At 42.6% G+C, this 22,189-nt stretch overlaps 2 protein-coding genes across 4 annotated transcripts; both read left to right on the top strand.

Moving 5' to 3' along the window:
- The first annotated feature begins 1,266 nt into the window (after positions 1-1,266).
- Positions 1,267-10,988, top strand: LOC106854153 (thiamine transporter 2-like). Its single transcript, XM_014877878.2, has 6 exons — positions 1,267-1,402; positions 3,856-4,020; positions 4,355-5,171; positions 6,599-6,791; positions 8,337-8,478; positions 9,652-10,988. Exons 2-6 carry the CDS (start codon positions 3,871-3,873, stop codon positions 9,829-9,831), a joined length of 1,482 nt encoding a protein of 493 aa, XP_014733364.2. The 5' UTR covers positions 1,267-1,402; positions 3,856-3,870; the 3' UTR covers positions 9,832-10,988.
- On the top strand, positions 10,578-22,148 carry LOC106854154 (thiamine transporter 2-like). 3 transcript variants are annotated; one of them, XM_088170743.1, is made up of 7 exons: positions 10,578-10,718; positions 13,281-13,349; positions 15,101-15,257; positions 16,939-17,755; positions 19,688-19,880; positions 20,378-20,519; positions 21,238-22,148. In XM_088170743.1, exons 3-7 carry the CDS (start codon positions 15,108-15,110, stop codon positions 21,358-21,360), a joined length of 1,425 nt encoding a protein of 474 aa, XP_088026869.1. In that variant the 5' UTR covers positions 10,578-10,718; positions 13,281-13,349; positions 15,101-15,107; the 3' UTR covers positions 21,361-22,148. The 3 variants fall into 3 exon arrangements, with proteins under 3 accessions (XP_088026869.1, XP_088026868.1, XP_014733365.2); XM_088170742.1 differs by having other exon boundaries at positions 13,249-13,349; XM_014877879.2 differs by lacking the exon at positions 13,281-13,349 and having other exon boundaries at positions 10,579-10,718.
- The last annotated feature ends 41 nt before the right edge of the window (positions 22,149-22,189 follow it).

The raw sequence follows: 22,189 nt of genomic DNA, 5'->3' as shown, positions 1-22,189 counted from the left end.
ACCATAAAACTCACCTTTCCTCCACTCTTTCAGAATCTTCCCTTTCCCAACTGAACAGAATTGGGATGTTAGCTAGAAACAGATCTCCCAGCCCACCCTCCAAGCAGAACACTTCTACATCTGACTACTTTGTGAAAAGCTCTTCAAACCCAGCAGCCAAGCTCTGCTGCAGACAGCTTATAGCATAGGGCTCAAGTTGACCAAAAACGTGCATAAGCTCATCACAGTTTTACAGTCTTCCATTTGGCATTCAGAAGAGAATTGGTGAAAAAGCATGAAATTTTAACTACAAACAAGATGGATTGAAGACTATGGGAAAGAAGAGATAATAAAGGATAAAAGAGGATCTGAAAGCAGAGAAACCAAACATCAATACGTGGAAGTTACTTAAATCATTCTCATTATTGCATTACAGGAAAAACAGAATTTTGCAGTTTTCTTAGTGTAAAGAAATTTGAGTTGGATTGTTCAGCAAGTCAATGCAAACCCCAAATAACACAGTTTCCCTCAAGAGTTCTCTGCGGTTTAGCAAGAGTTCATGCGAATAAAACCAAATGCAGGTATACTCAGTGTTCTTTCAGAGGAGCTGCCACCTCCTATAGCTACAGGGTCAATAGAACAGGCAGAACCAAGATAACTCTGGGATCAGTGTCAGACAATGACTGATGGCTGGGAAAGGGCCCAAAGGAATTATTACATTCCTTCCATGTGTTAGTTTCACGTACATTACAGAAGTTGCCAGCATTTAAGGAGTGTCAGGATGATGTACCGTGAGTCACATGGTTCAGTTTGAGATAGTCCTGTGAGGAGGAGGGAGTGGATGATCCTGACAAATTTGCCAGCAAATAAGTCAAGAGGAAGCAGAGCAGGGTGTTTTACTTTTTACCTTTTAAATTTTTCAGAATAGTTTGAACCCCCACGTGAGTGGTGTGGATACATTCCAACCTTACAGCAGTGGTATTTGCTGGCCCTCACCTACCCATGCACAGCTACTGCTCCCTCTTTAATATAGGCCAGTTTGAGGCACAGATTGCTCCCAAGCCACATATCCTGTCAAATTGACCCAATATTCTTTGGGTACAGAGCTACCTCTATTGATTTTGTGCCAGTCAGGCACTAAACTGCGGTTTGGGTCTTGATTCATTGCTGCCTTGGGGCAAAGACAAGCCAGGATTGTCGGGCTGTTCCTTTAAGGGTGCTGAAAGCAAGCCAGCTGGAGGCTGGCTTTCCAGCCATTCCAAAGGAGGTGTCAGAGCAAGCTGTAGTACCAGAAGAGCAGCAAAAGCACAAAACCTAGATTCCAGTAGTTGCAATACACACAGGACAACCAGAAGTAAGATTGGGAACACTAAAAGGAGGCTTTTCCCTTGGAAGTAAGAAAGGAAGAGCTCCTGCACAGAAGGTATGATTATATACGAACTTTAGAAATATGAAATCCTTCAATGACAAGGGAAAGTGGGGGGAAAAGAAGAGAACAATCCAATGGGGAGCTGGGGGGCTGTGTTAGGCTGTGTGTAGAAGACACCAAGAATTGCTGAAGGAAAAAAGAAACAGAGGATTGTTTTGTTGCAGAACACCACCAAGGCATCCTAAAATCTCTTCAAAGGTGAACAAAAACCTAGATTTATAAAAGACAAATTGACCACATGGGATGAGTGAATCGGGAACAAATTGGATCCTTCCCCCTCAAGCACCAAGAGAGAGCTCTGGTTGTCAGAGGTTTGTGGTTCTGAATACAGAAAAGAGGGGTCGTACAGCAGCTGCAGAGCTGGAAGGGGTTCACTGCTGGCCAAGGGCTGGGGTGAGAGTGGAGCACAAACCCCAGGGTAGGTGAAGTGACACCATCTCCCACTCCCCAAAGGCAGAGTGGGCTACTCCTGAGAGCCCTCAGCCCACTGCCCTTCCCAGCTCAGCACCACGGGGTTTTTTCTGCACAGCTCCTTATATCATGTGGGAAACTTGTCACCTGACTTTCCCTACCAGCCTAACTGGCACCTCAAAGAGTAAAAGAGCAGATTAGAGGTGCAGGTCTAGCCCAAAACCCTAAACAGTGCATGTGCTGGCACTGTAGGGATGCAATGAGCCAGGGCACACCTGAAGTTCTGTGTACAGCTGAAACCATGAATTCCTGCGCAGGCTGGCAAAGCCCTGCCGCCATGGGCAGCATCCGACGGGCAGCACAAGCCCCCTGTGAGCCCTGCAGAGGCAGCAGCTTGCCCCACTCACCTCGCAAGGTATGGGACATTTTGACAGGCTACATGAGACTTGCTGCCCTTGTGTGACACAGCCTGCTGGGGTGTGGGCAAACAGCGTAAGACTGAAACAGAGCAGAGCAGAGAATCTAGGCTGGGAAGGGAAATACATGCCCTGGCTAAGTCCCAAAGCTGACTTGTACAAATGTTTCTCATTACAGTGCTAAAGATGCTCTCCACCCCACTCTTCCCAATGCCTTTCTCAGAATCACTCAAAGCATTCCCATGGCACTGGGGTGCTGTATGGCTTTAATGATTACCACGTGAGAGCCAGGGGATACTATGATGACTCAGTGAGCACGATCCTGGGCAGGGCCCAAACTGGTCCTGCCAAAGCCACGTTTGCAGCAGACTGATGTTACAACAGCTGGGGAGGAAGGAGGGGCAGAAATGCTTCCTTCCTGCAGCACTCAGTGTCTCACAATCCTGCCGAGCTCGTTTTGTCTTGCTGGGGTCACCTTGCCATCTAGTGGTTCACACTGCAGAGCTGACACAGAGCTGGGTTCGTTTCTGCTGGAAATACTGTCATGCCCATGCTTTTAGCCCAGGCTGTCAGTAAAATGTGCTGTCATGAAGTTACAAAAGAAGATTCATAATGCCTACTGCTGTAAACATATCATATCCTATAAAAAAGGATCCTCTGCCCATCCCACCTGGAGTGATGTACTCATCAGGACATGACTGGTTTGGGCTGAACGGACTTTACAAAAAAGTTTGTGAAAAAGTACTACTTCATTTTTAAAATTTTTGTAAGATTCATTTTTTCCCTAAAAAAAAAGTTATCAGGAGGGAAGTAGATAAAAGTTAAAAGCAGAGTAATAGAAATCCCATCTGCTAATATGCAAACTCCAAAGGGCTCCAAAAGATAAACTGCACACATTAATACTCTTGACCTTGCCTATACTAACATGAATATGGGTATTAACTTACTGTCTATTTCCTTTACATGCCCCCATTACACCCATTTTGGCTTCTGTTTGGGCTCTGGCCCACAGAGTTGAAAATCTTAATTTATTCCATCACTTTACCTAGTGACAAGAACAAAAATATCTGGTTCATTTCATTTGAGCATGGACTGTTAACCTTCTGTGGCCACTTTTATAAATGGAAAATATGATGTCTTTATCCAAAATGGACTTCTTATGCAGATAATTCCAGATGGGAGTCAAGCTTGACATCTTTTCTGTATTTACTAGCAGCTCCCATCTGCTAGGCTCCATAGTTATCCCTGTCATTCAACCAGGTGCTTGGCTGTGATCAGTAACAGCGTTGAGAGAAATCCCAGTGCTCAGCTGTCTTCAGCCACTTCTATCTAGAAAGACTTTTCCTGTGTTTATCTTGGTCAGTGCAGATGGAATGACAGGGACATTTGTCTCCCAGTTAAGGATCTTCCAATTCATTTTTTATGCACTTTCTACAAAAAGAGGAGCAGACAAATGTAAGGAATAGCTGTTCACTTTAACATTATAAATAAAAATGATTTTGAACTGTCAGCCTCTAAAGAGCACTCTTTGGCATTAGAAACAACCAAATAAAAATTAATTGCAAAATCTCTTTGCACTTGCATGGGCGGTATCATTATTCTAACAAATTTTCTCCTCAGTTTTGCTCAGAGGCCATGGGCTGCTGGAAGCAAGAGAAAACCAACACCTGGGCTTTTCCCACCCTGATCCTCTGCCTCTATGGATTCTTCTACATGATGAAACCATCAGAACCTTTCTTAACACCCTATCTAACAGGACCAGATAAAAACCTGACCATAGATGAGGTATAATTTTATTATACGATTTATTTTAATTGAAGTAGTGAAAATAGAAAGGGAAAACACTGTTTAAAGTTTTTTTTTAAAGATTAAAAGAAAAAAAAAGCACAACTTTAACCAGTTCTGGCAGGTTGCAATTTGCAGCAGACTGCATAAATAAAAGATCCGTTTAATGGATCTAAGATCCATTTGCCTGCCCAACAGTCCCACGCCGATTCAATGTGGTTATATATTTTATGAATTCCTTCAGAAAAAAGACTTGCCTCTACAACACCATTTAAAATACATGAACTTCCTTTCCTCAACAATAAAAACACTGACATTTCCTCTTCTGTTCCAGGTTACCAACCAGGTTCTGCCAGTTTGGACATACTCCTACCTCGCTCTCCTTTTCCCAGTGTTCCTGCTCACAGACTACGTGCGCTACAAGCCCGTGCTGCTCCTGCAGGGCACCAGCCTCATCGTCACCTGGCTCCTGCTGCTCTTTGCACACGGAGTGGTGGCCATGCAGGTGGTGGAGTTCTTCTATGGCATGGTCACAGCCACCGAGGTGGCCTACTACGCCTACATCTACAGCGTGGTCAGCACCCAGCACTACCAGAGGGTCACCAGCTACTGCAGGAGTGTCACGCTGGTGGCAGCCACCGTGGCCGCCGTGCTGGGACAGCTGCTGGTGTCCTTGGCAAACGTCTCCTACTTCTACCTCAACGCCATGACCTTGGCTTCCGTGTCCCTGGCATTCCTGTGCGCATTCTTCCTGCCCATGCCCCAGAGGAGCATGTTCTTCCACAGGAAGGATACCCCTGAGCCTCTGCCAGGCCCTGATAAAGGGCTGCCTGCGGCTGCTGCCCCCAGGCCCTCGAGCTGCCCGGAGGAAAGGAGCCCCGAGGCTGCTGCCGGGGCCCCGAGCCCCCAGCCCCAGCCCGGCAATGCCAGGCCCCAGGGGCACATGCTCAGCGTGCTGCTGCAGCTGGGCAGGGACCTGAGGGATTGCTACGGCTCCCGAAAACTCCTCTACTGGTCCCTGTGGTGGGCTCTGGCCACGGCCGGCTTTAACCAGGTGGTGAATTATGTCCAGGTGCTGTGGGACTTGCGAGCCCCCTCCCACAGCTCTGCAGTGTACAACGGAGCTGTCGAAGCTATAGCGATGTTTCTGAGTAAGTCAATGTTTAAACATTGATCACAATGGCAGCCTCTGAAGTTTCACTTTAGTAAACTTTCAAAGTGCCATTCCATTGCAGGCGCTCCAGGGAGCCAGTGCACACCCTGTGCAGTCCAGACCTAAGTCTTTGATGTACAGCAGTTCAAATGTGAGTTCTGTTGGTTTTTCTTTAGTACTAGACAAATAACTGTATCTTACCAGTATGCAGAAAGACTGCAAGTCACACAGACATTGCATCTAGCTGGTAAATCCATTCAGAAGCACCCCGTTTCTCTGTATGAGGCTATTGGGTGTTTTTTTTTTCCCAGAACAAGTATTGCACTGTTCCCATACAATGCTATCACCTTACACAGACGAGAGAAGTTTTCCATAAAATTTTACACAAAAAGAACATAATCTTCCTATTAAGATACTTTTCTAGTGAAATACCCTTGTGCAACCAGACAAAAAGAAAAATTTTAGTCATTGCAAGATACAAAGATTTTCATGGAAAAAAGGACCCTATGAATCCTTACGATACTGATGTGAACCATTCCACTTTGGTACCACGAGCAGATGCTCATTACCACACAAACAAAGCGAGGTTATCAAAAGGTAACATCAGAGGATACCACCCTGCTTGCCTCACATTGTGCTGTTGCAAAGAACTTGCACAAGACATGGGGGCGTGTCCTACCAGGAAAAATAAACACATCTGCACCACACCGGTCATTCAAGTCAACCTTACAGTCATTAAGGAAAAACAGATACTACTCTTGCAGTACACAACTAAATAGACCAAGTGAATAATGAACTAGAAGCCCTCCCATCTACTCCTTGATGAATTTTTCTCCCTGGTGGACTTGCTTGTTTCTCAGTGTATAAGTATAGAAGTTTTTTAATTGTCTGGGACCCCTAAGATAGGCAGGTGTCTTATCTTTGCAAGAGATGCATCATTTAGGAGGCCCACTAAAAGCAAACCTATCCTTTCTCGTTCCTTGGATGCCCTGAAATTAATTTTTTACAATTTACCCCCTCTATGAAGTGCACAGAGCTAAACTGTTACAATAGAAGGCTTAGTAGCCTAGCTGTGCAGTGAGCTAGGAGAAGGTGAAAAGAATTTCTTTCTTGAACTCCAAACCATGTTCCTAATTCTCTCTCCAGAGACACAAGATGTGTACAGACACCTAAATAATCCTTCTACATTACAGTTTATCCTGTGAAGTGGAATTAAACACTAAGAACGGAATGGTAGAGACTTGATATATGCAATTGTCTTTAGATGACTGCACAGCTGCAGAAGTCATCAGAAATGCTTTCAAAATTCAGACTTCTCTGCTTCATTATTCAGCATTGCCTTTCAGCATGTGAACATGGTAAGGCTTGGTCATACAGGCTATGGAACAGATACAAAATTTACTCATATTTTTTCTCTTTTTCTAGGCTCAGTAACATCTTTCCTAGTACAATATATGAAGATTAACTGGGACCATTTTGGAGAACTGGCTTTAGGGATCTTCTCTGCAATAGATGCCGGTTGTCTGTTTCTCATGCACTTCTCTACCAACATCTGGGCATGTTATGCTGGATATCTCATTTTCAAGGCATGCTATGTGCTCCTTCTGACAATTGCAACGTAAGTACCAAACATCACAATGCTGCCATCATGCACAGGATACCGACTCTGCTTTGAGTTTGCTTTTTGCATCCCTTTCCTCAGCGGTAGCTGACCTAATGCTAAACATAACTGTTTAGGTAAGGACAAGGACACTTAAATGTCTGGTTATGTTGCTTTCATTCTTCCAAACAACCAGGAAAGAAAAATTGTCAAAACAGCATCAAACATTCAAGCAGAAATTAAACAAGGTACAAGGTAATGTTATTACTAAAGGCAATGGTAACAGCAAAATGTAGAAGCCATCTTCCTCCTTTCTGGCATGAAAGATGAAAACTGCACAACAGGGACAAGCATACCTTGACAGCCATCCTTTAGGATCACCATATGCTTAGACCCCCTACTGCTAAACCTTTCAGCATGCCATGAACTGCATGAATGCAGGAAAAGACTCCACACAGAGTGTTCCCCAACATAATTTTATACATAGAATCATTAATGATATTAAGATGTAGAAAAGAAATAAAAGGGAACATCAGACATATAAAAAATGAGATCTCATAAGAGGCCAAGCTATTCTGTTGTCAGAAATAGAAAGGTATAAATAATATTAATAACAAATATTTTATCCTGTGTAATAAATATAAAATGTTTTTGCTCCAGTCATTTTCTTGCTTGGAATGTCTTTAGACATACGGCACTATTTCATTAACAAAAATATTGGCTGCAATTTGTGTCAAACTCCAAAATTAATCAGATACCATTTTAAAAAATTGCTAAATTTATAATGCATGATAAGGTTATGCCCATCTTGAAGGAAGTCAAGTGAGCTCTTAATTGTCATTTTGGTTGATTGTTACTACTTTATATTGAATTACACCTGGACTATTTCAATGTATTCTAAAAAATCCCCAACAAAGTAAAATCTCGCAAAAAACTCCCAAGCTAAAATAATTGAAAATGAGTCCTGAAGGAATAACACCCTTTTGTTTGTATAAAAAGTTTGCAGGTATATATTGCAAGGAAAGATGTTCTGATTATTTTCAAAAGAGATATTGTAAGTAAAAATCTACAGGCTCTTGACAGAAATAAACAGCATGTTACCTCCACTGTCAAATCACAAAGCAAAACGTGACTCGTCACCACAGAAACCTTGATTAGAAGATACCCACAGTGACCTCCCAGGCAGGGCAGAACTGCTTCCAGTGCCAGAGCAAGTCACAGCTTTGCCTGGCCAGGTCTCTGAAAGCTTCCAGTCATGGACTCTTTACAGCCTGTCTGGCACAGTCTGTGCAGGCAGAGAAGGAACAAAGGGGAAGGGTACAGAGAATTGACATTCTTAGGGGTTAGAAAAGTAGCCCTTGCAGTTCAAAAAGCATTGAAATACACTATGGTACTCCAGATGTTTTGATTTTTTTAGAGAAAGCAAGGAAGCAAATAAACAAATGAAGCACCATTTCCTCTGCCCTTGATGCACCATCTCCATGAATCATTTTCTCTTCATTGACTGATAGACAGCAATAGCTTTCCCAGTGGGAAGTGACTGACCTGCCAGCTTCCTGTTAGGTTCCAGATCGCTGTCAATCTGAGCATGGAACGCTATGCCCTGATGTTTGGATTCAACAACTTCATTGCCCTGCTGATTCAGACCATTCTCACAATAATTGTTGTAGATTCAAGAGGCCTGGGACTGGACATAGTGACTCAAGTAAGTGCAGTTACCTTACTTCCTATTTACTGCTCAGCCAAGCCATCTTCAAAATTCCTATGCCAAAGGACATAACTTAATTACCCTTCCTCTATATAAATCCAGACATCTTGTTCTTCCCTTGTCATTCTTCATCATCATTCATCATTTGTTGTCATTCTTCCCTTTTGCTTTTTAATGCATTTAGGATTACAGATGCTGCTCTGTGACTTTTTAAAGGGAGATACACCAGAACATAACAAACCAAGCTCTGCTATCTGACCAGTTTTAGTAGTTAATAGGACACTGAACGACATGCTCTCTTCCCAAAAGCTCAGACTGGTTTTGTCAGATACAGAATGGGAGTTCAGGACTATGAGGCACAGCTTGGATTATTTAAGTTATTTCAGCTCAAGTAACTTCTAATTCCAGCTCAGGAGCAAACTGTTGGTCTGTTTCTCAACATGTACAATAGAGTCTTCTGCCCATAGCTTGGGTACTTTATTTGGGATGGGATATCCTATCTCACAGCTGTGTCCCTAACTTCAGTCAATCGAAACCTACTGACTTCTGCATTTTCTCAAATGGGCTCTCAGCTGGGGCAGCTTTCTACTCGAACGGGTCTGAAGAAGACTAAAGCTATTCACACTCTGCACAGAGAAGGCAAAAGCGACTTTGAAAGAGTAAAGATTGAATCAAACATTAAATCTTTAAAATTAAAGACAGGAATATGTAAGACTTCATAAATAGTCTTGCCATTGTTGTTGGAAATACTGATATAAAATCACAGTGAAATCACAGTGTATTTACTGAAGCCGTTGACAGTTATTGAAAACTGCAAAAGCAAAACAAGGACGAACTCAGGCTCTTCACACAGATTATTCATGACCATGTGGGTAACGAAACTACTTCTACATTTTGCACTAATAGAAAAAATAATCATGTTTTTATCCCTCTCCCCTCTGACGTTTATTCAAAGACATAAGGAATGGAAGGGGCAGTTCTTCATTTCACAAGTATTTGCTGTAAACTTGAAAAGCTGAGATTTTGCTTAATCACAAAGCAAAAACCCAAGCTTAGAGAAACTGCCAGAACACAAGTAAAGAAAATCTGTGACTGTCATCTTCAGAAGAGGCAGCATTCCTCTAATGTGTTTTTCATTAATTGTTCTGCCTTTTTCTCCTCCTCTCACAGTTTTTAATTTATGGCAGCTACTTCACAGTCATACATGGGATTTTCATGATCAGAAGCATTTGTGTGCTGGTCTCATGCAAATGCCAAAGGAAAATAGTGAGATCTTGCACAGAGCAGCTGAACCAGGCTGAGCATGAGTCAAGAGAGCAGATTGTCACAAGCTACATGACACGGCTGTAGGAGGCAGGCAGGCTGGAGAAGGGCTTCTCTTGGGAGAAGGGCTCTCAGCAGGGATGAAGAGCAGCATGCAGGGAAGAGCAGTGCAAGAAGAACGTTCAACTCAGCCCTGAAAAGCTACTCTGAATCATTCCAGCACTTCAGCACAACATATGCCAGCAGAGAGCTCTCCAGAATGGCACTGTGCCAAAAATAAAAGATAAGTTGCTTTAGATTCTTATTTTCATGCGTATAAAGATCTTAAGGGCAGTAATTTATACACAGAATCACATTTGCATCTCCCCATGCACAATGGCAGAGAGCAGAGTTCACCCTGCCTTGTTCATTGTAGCTCCTGAATGTGGTGCTGCCAAAGCTGCTTCTGTCACATTTGCTGATGCAGTGGTTGAAGGTCTGACTCCCCTTTGCACAGCCTTTGCTCTGAACCAAGGAGGAAAAGATCACGTTTGCATCATTCTATTCTTTCATACCCAGTATAGGCAGATGGGGGACAGGCTCCTCCTGTCTCATCCCACACAGGCTGCAAAAAGCAGGGCTTGCACAACCCATCCCAGGAGCTTCACTGCAGCACTGCTACGTCACAGTTGTTGCTTGGCCCACATTTGAGAGCTACAAACTCTGTGCTGATTTCACAGCAACCTCTGCTGAGAGGAATAACTTCAGAGTCCAAGCAAAATGCAAACCACCACTCCTTTGCTTGTGCTTCCAGTAAAATTAAATTCACGACTGACTGTCTTCCTCTTTCAGCAGGAAAAAGAAATAATATGACGGGGCTTAACTAGCACAGACTAAAACCAGAGAAGGACAATGTGGAGAAATAAAGCTGATTCCACACAGGAAAATTCCAGATTAACAGAAATATCCAAGAAGATTAATAACTGAAACAAACAGTAAGCATCATGTGTACTTCTGAGTGCCACTGATCTTGGCCAAGAATTTGACAGGATCAGCATCTCAGTTTGTCAAGAAGCTTCAAGTCCTACAGCTAATTTAGTCCAAAAGACAGTCCAGGAGAAGAAAAAAGAGACTAGAAACCAGTTTGCATAGTGAATGTCTAATTTAATATAAGCTATATCCATATGCTGAAGTTATTTCTGTACTGCTGTTTGCTTCTAGCTTCCAATATCTACATCTAACTAATAAAAAACACTTAGCATTTACAGAATAATATTTTTTCTGTAGAGACACAAGCTATCATTTGTATAGATATATCAGCTTTTCATACGACTGTCACACACTGCAACTAGACAAAGTGCCCAGAGGCGAGGGCAGGCAGGACAGAAGCAATTTGTTTCAAGTCACAAGAAGAAATAGTAGGATCTGACAAAATGAACCTGGCTAATTTTTTTAGGCTTTTTGTTTAATACTGTGCATTGTGGGGTCATTGTCTGTTGTAAAATGGCTCTAAGCAGAACAGTTTAACCTATGCAGTCATAAAAGTGGGGGATGTACTTAGTCTACAGTAAGAATTATTTTTTTACTGCAGAACTGAGGGCATGATGCTCCTGCCTGAAGAAAGAGGGACAGAATCCAGGAGAGCAAGGACTATTTTTTTTTATTCTTCCTTGTGAGCAGCAGTCTTCTTTTGAGGCATTCAGTTTAGAACTAGACGTCAGTCCCTCACTGGAAGTTAACAAGAGTTCATGTTTTAATTAGAAGATTCATATTTTCAGCTCCATTCTTATGTTCTGGCTAGAGCTAAATGCTCTGTCTGTAGGATGCCACTGAAGAGCACAGGAACCAAGCAGATACAATGTATTTGGCTTGCAGCTTTAGAGAAAACCATCTTCAGAAAGCAGATAAAACTTTAAAGAAAAAAGAATCCATTCCTATTCTCTCTAATCTCCAAAATAATGATTCTGAGGCTGGAAGGTGGCAGGAAGCATTATGGGGGAAATAGAGGAGGATGAACGCAGCTCTTAGGGGTGTAAGAGGAGAAAGACAAGGCCTTGTTATCCTGGGTTTTCAGCTGCAAATCAGAACTCACCCAGCAATCAGAGGTTTCTAAAAGAGTAAGGTGTACACATGTACCTGTGTGTTTCTGTACCTGCACACACATACACTCTGGAGAGGAAATAGTTGAGACTTGGCAGGTTACAAGGAAGGCTGGAACCACAGGCTGTCTAGTTCCACGGGAAAAGGAAATTCTCATCACATCCACCTCTCCTAGCAGCTTTTAGTATTGTTTGTCTTTCTTCCAGTGCATTAAAGGTTTCCATGCAAACATGGAACTCTAGAGCCAGGCACATTCCTCCCCATAGCTGCAACCCCCGCTAAATGCACCACTAATTACCTTTGAAACATTAGTGGGTTTGGGCACAAGTCTACCGTGAAGATACAGTCCAGCAAGCTGATAAAGACCAGTTTGAGCAAACAAGGAAGGAATAAATAGTGTGTTTGTATTCAAAGCATGCAGATATTGCCCAAACACTGTGTGGGCTACTGGAGAAACACAAGCCAGCAGCCCCTTTCAGCCCCTGCCCAGCAGCACTTTCCCTTCCCAAGGTTCTCTCCCTGCCTCAGAAGCCCTTGGCCAGGGAAGAGGATGGAGGGCAGAGGCAGGCCTGGCTTCCCTGAGCACGTGCCTACCTGGCTGCAGCACACACCTGAGCACGAGGGAACCTCCCATACCTGCAGAACCAGAGCAGGCTCTGTTGAGCTCACAAAGGGCCCCTCCTGCCAGGGCCTCAGCATCTGCTCCCAGGGTCAATACACGTCCTACCAACAGGCTTCAGGGTGAACTCCAGCCTCTGATGAGCCTTGGAAGATGCAGGCAGCACAGTCTAAAAAAAAAAAAAAAAAAAAAAAGGGGGGAAAAGGAAAGCAAAGCAGCAGCATTTCTCTGAAGCAAGCCTGTTAATTTTTTAGCTTAGAACCTAGATTTAGCAGTTTAATTTCATCAATTTGTCCTTAAATGACAGATCTGCCCCTATGCAGAAGTAATTCCTGGCCAACCAATACTAGGAAGCATTTGATGTCCTACCTCCCAAAGCCCCAGTAAAACCAGGACAGCCAGAGCAGACCCCACTAGCCCAGAGGCCTCTGTGCTATGCACAGGAAAGGGACATTGTTAGCCCAAACTGTAAAACTGGTGCTCTGTCTTTCCATGAATCAGAGACCAGAGCTTGTAAAGGTATTTATTAACAGAAAGAATGCAATCATTACTTTCTTGTCACAACAGGTTTTATTAATCATTAGCTACTTTGAGTCTTATAGTTTTATCTTAAAAATAGAACTCAGTTTGCTAACAAAACCCGTAAAGAACACTTTTCCCTGCAATCTTCATGGACAAGTTCTGCAAGAAAGAATAGCTATGACAAGTTGTTATTATTATTATTATTTAAATTCTGATAACATTTTATCAAGTTTAGAAAGAACTTTTTAGAAAAAAAAGTTACAGAAATTTCTGACTACCACCAGCTCTAAAGGGTGGTTTCTGACTTCTCTGCAAGACAAAAGTCATCCTAGGAAGAACTGCACCTGAATCCACAGGAAATACACCACAGCCAGAGCCTTGACAGGTAATTCATCACTTCTGGAGTTATTTGGGAACGTGCTGGCTACTCACTTGCTCAGTGCATTTGGAGGTGATGCAAGATTTATGCAGATGTTACTGATCAGCCCAGGGCTTAATTTTTATATTTTTATCACATTGCAAATAAGGTCTTGATTTGAAGATACTAAAGATTATATTTTATTTACAATTATTTTTAAGAGAAAGATGAGAGAGGCAATTTTTAAAAACCAAGTTACAAGGTTATATCTTCTTTTTCTAACAGAAATATTGTCTTTATAATATATCATTTATACTAAGTTTTAATGAATACTATCTCAGTGCAAGTAGAAGCACTTTTGATAGCAGGCACTTTTTCAAGTGGAATTTAAGATACACAGCTTGTAGCAGCATGATTAAACATCAGCTAATGCTTTGCTTTCATTTGCTTGTGATTGAAAACACTGTTTCACTTGCTTTCAGGACCAGTGAAATTGACTTTTTAATACAAAACAAGTAAAATAAACTTAAACCAAATCTCTTTAGACGTCTATTTGCTGCTAACTACACTGAAGAAACAAACCTTTTCCTTTTGGTCATCACTTTCAAAAATTAAGTCAATAATTCTCTATTCTAAGTCTGGTCAGGTACCATGAGCAGATAGTTTCTGCATCTTCCTTTACCCTCTCCAACGACTGGAGTGCAAGAAACACAGTGAATGTTAAAGCATTTTGAAGAAACTGAGGTTGCAATGGGTTGAGGTGCCTGATGGTTTTTATTGCCATCAAGAATGCTTGCACAGTCATTGTGTCATTGGGTACTCAGGCTGCAAATCAACACAAAAAACCTCCTTGGGCAAAGAGAATGAGCTTCAATCTCACACTTCACCCACTCATTTATTCAGAAATGAGACTAATGGAACTTTATTCTCCTGCTACAGCACAGCACTCAGCCCTAAGCACATCACTATGAACAACCTTTGACAGGCAATAGAGGTCAGCAGGGCTGATGCACCTTGATCCCAGTTGCTCGTTCACAAGCTGCAGCTGTGATGCCAGGCAGGTTCAGGGAGGGGAGGTACACGACACAGCTGGAGCCACACGCTCCACTCACAAGGCAGAAGCAACAATGCCCTTTATCAATATAACAAAGTTCAGTGGGAAATGTGACAGTGGTTAAACAAGACTCAACAGCAAGGTGTGCTTGACTTAGTGCAGAGACTACAGGATCAGGTAAAACTGTCAGAGGGACCCTCCAGCTAAGTCTGGGTTCTAAACTCCTCTCAGAGAGGATCCTGGGTGCAGCTTAGACCCACTCCTAGTCTCAGATTTGGTCAACTGCTTCCATCTAAAAGATTATGCAGTATGTGCAATAAGTTCTTTATATGACTTAGTCGAGGTTTCAAGGCTGAGCACCCTGTTAGTCACTTACTAAGAATGTGCTGCAGAGAAGAGTCTCAGCCTCAGGAGTAACTGTGAGAGGTATCCCTGCCTAAGAGGAGATCCAGGTGTGCAGATCAGTGCAGGAGAGCTTGAGATCAGTGGTTTGGTTACATCTGCACACCAGCCAGACATCAGAGTCACCTCTGCAGGCAGCCCTTGGCTGTCACTGCCACCCATCCCCTAAAGTCCAGTCACACTGCATGCCACCGCCCTCATTGGTGGTTACAGCTTCAGGGGAGTGAGTGCAGGTTTAGTAACAAGTAAACTTGAAAATTAATTTTTACCAACTGTGAAGAACATCTATTCTTCCTTTGACACTTTTTTTTTTTTTGTTTAGGTAGACTATGGATTGCTGGAAGGGTCCCGTAAGCCACAGCTGGATTTATCCCACGGTGATCATCTGTGCAAATGGATTTTTCACCACAATGAGGCCATCAGAATCTTTTCTCACCCCCTATCTAACAGGGCCAGACAAAAACCTAACAATTGAAGAGGTAGGTAACTATTCTCTTAATCAGTAACTAAAATGCTTAAAGCATTAGGCCTTACAGCAGTAACGGAAGAGAAGATGAAGTGTGAATATTTTATCTAGACACTCATATTTAAGATGCTTCTGGAAGAGAGTAAGGAGTCATCTCTTTGGCAGGAGGTCCAAACTTTAAAGTTCCTACGTTCTTAGGACTTTAAAACCCCTTTGGTGGTTGATATTTTTTGGCAAAATCATGTTGGCTAGTTCCTCTTTCCACCCCAGAGGAGACATTTATTTATACTTACCATGGAATTGATTACACTGATTACAGCATCGATTTCAAAACCTAAGAAAGCTAAGCAGTCTTCCCTTTATGAGCTGTAAATTTTATTTCCTACATTCCCTATATTTCATGCATTTGTTAACATGTGGAGGTTAGGTTCACATTCAGAGAAATTGGGTTTTGACAAAAGCATACACTCCAAGTTTCCTCGCTATGCTCCTGTGTTCAGCACTGGCTGCTTGAGGAGTACACCTCCCAACAAAAGGGGACAGGGTTAACACGTGGCTGAGTCATGGAGCTAACAGTATAATTAGAAAACACAGGCTTGCTACACCCACATACAGCTAATATGAAGAACAGTCATTCCTGATGTGCAGAAGCAAATGTTAAGGCAGAATCTACCAGCACACTGTGAACCCAAGGTTTCTGCTGAAAAAAGGTATTTGTGGTTTAGGTTGTCAGGGAGATTTTTTTTCTCCCCTCTTTTTATTATTATTTTTTAAACACAAAGGAAAGCGTCATTTCTTATATAAATGACACAGCATCATAGAATGCCTTAATTCTGATTTCAGCAAGATTCTTTAACTCAAAAACAAGTATAGTACAGATATTGTCTCTTTCAGCCAAACTCATCTCCAGTGAGTTAATGCCGTGAGGTAATTGTAAATTCAGAGAAACAAAAGAAGAAAGATACAGTGAACCTGCTGCTCACCACACAACTCACTCCAGCACCTGGAGTGAAAAGTAAAAAGCATTCCTCCAGCATTTGATATAGTTCCTTTCTAGTCTAATTGCTTAAGCAGAGAACAAGAGATCAGGAACGGATACCTCAGCAGACCCCACAATTACTAGGCAAGACCTCTCCAAAACAGGCAACGTGGAGTCACAGAGAAAGGTTACTTCGTGATGTGCATCTGAAAGAGGGATACCTGCTCCAGGTGTGCCCAAACTGCCCAGGAAAGGACTGAACTTTAGTGGCAACCACAAACAACACCTTTCAACCCAAATTCAGACCAGTTTTAGAAAAAAGAGAAAGAATTTTTTCACAAGGCATCTATGTATTGAAATCCAATTTAAACTTACTGAAAAACTTCCTTACATCTTACACTTCAAATCAGAAGAAAACATAGAAGGTGCAGTACCTGCCTTCTTCATAGGTCTTTATTGGAATAAATTTTTAATGCTGTTTCTTTAGTAGAGCACAGCATCACTCTTTGGTCCTTACATAGCGAAGTCACAGTCTTGTAACTTAAAGCAGTTTAAGCCAGCACAGTTAAATATAATTCAATGCTTCCTATCATCACAACTATGTTGCTTCAGCAGTAACACCATCAAAAACCATCCAAAAAGGTATTTTAAACATTTAGGGGTTTGGGCTCTTTTGTTTGTTTCTTTTAACATTTCCTCTTTTATCCTGTTCCAGGTTACCAACCAGGTTCTGCCAGTTTGGACATACTCCTACCTCGCTCTCCTTTTCCCAGTGTTCCTGCTCACAGACTACGTGCGCTACAAGCCCGTGCTGCTCCTGCAGGGCACCAGCCTCATCGTCACCTGGCTCCTGCTGCTCTTTGCACACGGAGTGGTGGCCATGCAGGTGGTGGAGTTCTTCTATGGCATGGTCACAGCCACCGAGGTGGCCTACTACGCCTACATCTACAGCGTGGTCAGCACCCAGCACTACCAGAGGGTCACCAGCTACTGCAGGAGTGTCACGCTGGTGGCAGCCACCGTGGCCGCCGTGCTGGGACAGCTGCTGGTGTCCTTGGCAAACGTCTCCTACTTCTACCTCAACGCCATGACCTTGGCTTCCGTGTCCCTGGCATTCCTGTGCGCATTCTTCCTGCCCATGCCCCAGAGGAGCATGTTCTTCCACAGGAAGGATACCCCTGAGCCTCTGCCAGGCCCTGATAAAGGGCTGCCTGCGGCTGCTGCCCCCAGGCCCTCGAGCTGCCCGGAGGAAAGGAGCCCCGAGGCTGCTGCCGGGGGCCCGAGCCCCCAGCCCCAGCCCGGCAATGCCAGGCCCCAGGGGCACATGCTCAGCGTGCTGCTGCAGCTGGGCAGGGACCTGAGGGATTGCTACGGCTCCCGAAAACTCCTCTACTGGTCCCTGTGGTGGGCTCTGGCCACGGCCGGCTTTAATCAGGTGGTGAATTATGTCCAGGTGCTGTGGGACTTGCGAGCCCCCTCCCACAGCTCTGCAGTGTACAACGGAGCTGTCGAAGCTATAGCAACTTTTTTGGGTAAGCTGTCGTTAGTACTTGTAATCCATCCTGTGCTGAGGGATTCTTCAGCAATGTGTTTGGTGCCTTTCCATCTCCTATGAGGAGTAAAGTAAACAGAGATAAACACTGTGCAAAGCATAATTTTACTATAAACTTTTACAGTGGGCTCTTAAAAAACATATTTAAATAAGCTTTTCCTTCTTAGAGGAGACTCATTCTGCCAAAATGTTTTAAGAGTTTTAAGTTTACAGCTCTGTTTATACCATATATTTAACCCCATGTAAGCATATCAAAACCCTGTGCAATTATATCTTGCCTATTCCTCCCTCAAATACACCTTAAGCTGGCTGATTTAAGAATCAAAAGAACACATTAGCAGATACACTGCTCTAAATATTACTCAGAACATACTGTGAAAGTTGTCTATTTAGACACTGGATTAAAAATCATTCCAGTCTAAGCACTCCTTAACAAATATTCTGTGACTACATCTGTATCCTGATTGGCAAGTTTGCCACAACAAAGGTTGTGTTCAACCCTTGTATGGGCCATTCACTTCAGAGTTTGACTTGATGATCCTTGTGGGTCCCTTCCAACTTAGAATATGAAACCATTTCTGTGATGTGACAAGGCTGAGAGCACTGTAAATGCTTACCCTTGGAAAACAAGGAATCTTATTAATGTGCACAGAGACTTGAAGGGGAGGAGCAAAGAGGATGGAACCAGGCTCTTCCCAGTGGTGCCCAGTGACAGGACAAGAGTCAAGGGGCACAAAAACCAAGCTAATCCACTTTAACACAGAACATTTTTATTCCAAGGGTAATTTAAAATAAGAACAGGTTGGCCAGAGGTGTGGCCTCTCCATCCTAGAGTCAAAACCTAGACACCATCCTGAGCAGCTTCCTTTAGCTGACTCAGCTTTTAGCAGGACCATGTGATCTCCATCTCTCTTCATACCTCAGCCATTCTGCCTCTCACTAGTTACCTGGTCCACACAAATTCCATTTCTCTTTAGCCACAGGAGAGGAGGATATGGGTAAAGTTAAACTTCATTTACACAGCTGTTCAGCACCACTACAGCCTCCTTTTTGAGCTCACACAGCTGTCTCCCCGTACATTCCCGGAGCTGTATCCCACACTTCTACAGGGAATTGTCACTTTACTTTTCCTCCCTGCAATCAGCATGAAAATCTATTTTACTGAAGCTACTCCAGAACTTCTGACTACTGCTTTGAGTAGTGTTCCCAAAGGCTTTCTTACACTTACACTGGCATTTGACAAAATTTCAGAGTACAGAATGCCCTCACAGCACTGACAACCACTGCTCACAGTAGGGATGGACCAAAGGGGTTGGTTTGCTCCAGTTTTTGGAATTCTGATGAAGAGCACATACAATCAGCAAACCAAGTCCAGTTTTTGTGCTAGCCCGCCTGAGAACATGGGGTTTGCTACACTCTAATAGACTCGAGTAAGGGTTCTCCTACATGTGGCCAATAAGGCATTAACAAATTTTCACCAGAAACTGAAAATACACTTCCATTTAAGAAAAAAAATAAAAAGCAAGCATGAGGTGCTACAGATTTTCTTTTCATAAAGAACTTAACATGAAGTAACTGAACTCATTATACATATTTTGGCAGAAAATGCTTGGTGTGATTGCTCATAATTGTCTAAAACTGGAGGAACAACAGTAGATTGTGCACTGCTGCCTCCAGCCTTGGGCATGAGGCACTTTCCCAGAGCACTTGAGTCAGTGAAGGGTCTAAGCAAGGAGGAAAACATCCAAACTAATGGAAGACTCCCACACCCCTAACAGGAAATATAATCCACACCATTACTAAAGCCCACTGTGACCAAGACTGAAGAGCCCCAAGCACGATCCAGTGACAATTATGCAATGGCTCTCAATGACAATGTTTCAAAGTTTTAATTGCCACTTTTCAATTTTAGGTTCAGCAACATCCATGGCAGTTGGATATGTTAAAGTAAACTGGGATCTCTCTGGAGAACTGGCTTTGGGAATCTTCTCTGCACTGGATGCTGGTTCTCTGCTTCTTATGCACTTCACTGACAACATCTGGGCATGTTATGCTGGTTACCTTGCATTTAAAGCCTGCTATATGCTCCTCATAACAATAGCAACGTAAGTACAACACACAACTGGTCTAACTAACTGATTTAAATCAGTATCAAATTTTCACATTTATCAAAATTTTACTGATATAAATTTAGATAGATATAGATAGGTTATGACAGCAGCATATATTGCTTCTAGCCTGTATAAAACAGGGTAAAATTATATGACCTAACTATTACCACAGTACACTCCAAGTCAGAACAAGGTTGCTTCTGCACTTGGCTGTTCAATGACCAATGTATGAGTATTTTTGAAGTGATCCAATCAACATACACAGGCATTTAGCAAAAATATTCACTCAAGGGTAAAAAAGATGCACAAAAGTCAAAAAGCCAGAAAAAACAACAAATTTCTGTCAAAATGAAGCTGTTAAAGCTTAATAGACAAGACTGAAGTGACCTTGTACTTTGAAAAGAGCACTGTGCACATGAAACTGTTACCAAATGGAAAGTGCATCCACCCATCCTTGCTCTCCAGTTTTGTGAATCTGCATTCATTGTCAGGTTTCAGATTGCTGTCAACCTCAGCATGGAGCGTTATGCTTTGATGTTTGGCTTCAACAACTTTGTTGCACTGGTGATTCAGACGATTTTAACTGTTGTTGTAGTAGATTCAAGAGGTCTGGGACTGGATATCAGCACTCAGGTAAGTCCCTGAGTCTCACTGCTTAGTTCTCCTACTCTCCTTCAAAAGCAGGTTCTACTCCAAGATTAGTCTGTGGTAATGTGCAAGCTCAGGACAGTTACTCACCTGGAAAAAGGTTAATTTAAAGTGAACTGGCTTGAACTACGACAACCTGCTTGTCCTCTAGGCCTCCCAGTACTGAGATGACTGGAAAATATTCTATGTTCACAGAACAGAGAGGAAAGGTGACCACCTATTGCTCTGCATATTCTTTAAATTAAAAGCTTTCTATTCACAAGAAACAGGAAGCCAGTATAAAGGCACTTACTAGGGCAATTCTAAGTTACATAGTTTCAGTGGACACACCTTTAAAGTTACTGTAATTCTGAAAATTAACTCATTACAATTCCCCGTTAAATTTCTAAAATTAGGTGAAACTTAGACACTGAATGAGTTTAAGTTTCGTTTCCATGTTTTCACAGAAGAGAAAAGTGCAGGACAGCTGTCTTCCTTTACTGAGGTGGGAAGTATGTAACAGAACATTCTGTCCCCCTTTTACAACCACAGAATTTCTAGTGTCAAGTCAAGCAGTCCAGACTTCCTGAATCCTCTCAAGATGGGGTCACTGGGCACAGGTGACAGGAAAGGGAAGGCAGCAATGCAGGGACACCCCTTAGAGTCAAAAACCATTTTTGCTGTTAGATAATAACTTTTCTCCTTCCTCACCTCCATTTCCCAGTTTCTCATTTATGGAAGCTACTTCACAGTCATAACTGGAATTTTCCTGATCAGAAGTGTGTACACCATAATTTCCATCAAATGCAGAAATACAAGCGTGGCTGCTGAAAGCACTGCTCCTTAACAACCGAGACAAAAGCAACGGTTACAAGCAACAATGCAGAAGGCTCCATCATCTGGACAACAAATCAGGAGAAATATAAGGTTCAATCAAGCAAAACTGGTCCAGGTTGAAGCAAGCTATTTATGAGCCTACTGCATAGAGAGTTTTGTCAAAAGGATGATGCATTTGGTCCATTTTCTTCACCAGGAGTTTAATACAAATATTCCTCAAACAGTCTTCTAATTCAAGTTTAGTGATCCAACATACAAACTGCTATTAAGACTCGGTGAGCACAAGGACATACAGATGCCTAAACTTCACACCAGAGGAACTCACAGAACAACCTTGGGACTTTCCCTCCTTCTGAGTATCTCAGTATAAAGGAATTTAGTTACTGACAGAAGACCAGACATGCCCAAGGAATCTAAAGCAGTTGTACCAGACAATGACACGTCAGAAAATTTGGCACAGAGGCTTTTGGAAAACTTAACACTTTTTCAACTGGACATGGTGTCTGCCTTACAGAACTCAGGCTGGTCCTGCAAGTGTTGCATCTTCTTACACTTGTAACAGCTGACATTTTAGGACTGAAGTCTACTCTAGGAGGTCTTCATATTAATTTCTGTATAAGGGGCCTAAAGTTATCAAGTGAAGTGCTTTGATGCTACAGCCCGAAAATACAGCTTTTAGGCAATGACGCTATTTGCATGAACAATCGTGGGAACAACTGCATAAATTTCCACAATAAATATATTTAAAATCAGGGGTGAAGAATTAATTTTTAAAATAAAGCTATTTTTAAAACCTAATCAAAACACCTATGGTGTCAGTTTATGCTCCATATACAGAA

The sequence above is a fragment of the Sturnus vulgaris genome, chromosome 10 (assembly GCF_052056855.1).
Source record: "Sturnus vulgaris isolate bStuVul1 chromosome 10, bStuVul1.hap1, whole genome shotgun sequence".
Classification (NCBI taxonomy): domain Eukaryota; kingdom Metazoa; phylum Chordata; class Aves; order Passeriformes; family Sturnidae; genus Sturnus; species Sturnus vulgaris.
This window is presented reverse-complemented; position numbering and strand designations above follow the sequence as displayed.

Excerpts from the sequence above, each read along its gene's own strand:
- LOC106854153 (XM_014877878.2), top strand. The coding sequence starts at position 3,871 with ATGGGCTGCTGGAAGCAAGAGAAAACCAACACCTGGGCTTTTCCCACC. Across the intron at positions 6,792-8,336 it reads CTCCTTCTGACAATTGCAAC|GTTCCAGATCGCTGTCAATC; the intron begins GTAAGTACCAAA and ends GCTTCCTGTTAG. Across the intron at positions 8,479-9,651 it reads GACTGGACATAGTGACTCAA|TTTTTAATTTATGGCAGCTA; the intron begins GTAAGTGCAGTT and ends CTCCTCTCACAG.
- LOC106854154 (XM_088170743.1), top strand. The coding sequence starts at position 15,108 with ATGGATTGCTGGAAGGGTCCCGTAAGCCACAGCTGGATTTATCCCACG. Across the intron at positions 15,258-16,938 it reads AAAACCTAACAATTGAAGAG|GTTACCAACCAGGTTCTGCC; the intron begins GTAGGTAACTAT and ends ATCCTGTTCCAG. Across the intron at positions 17,756-19,687 it reads AGCTATAGCAACTTTTTTGG|GTTCAGCAACATCCATGGCA; the intron begins GTAAGCTGTCGT and ends TTTCAATTTTAG.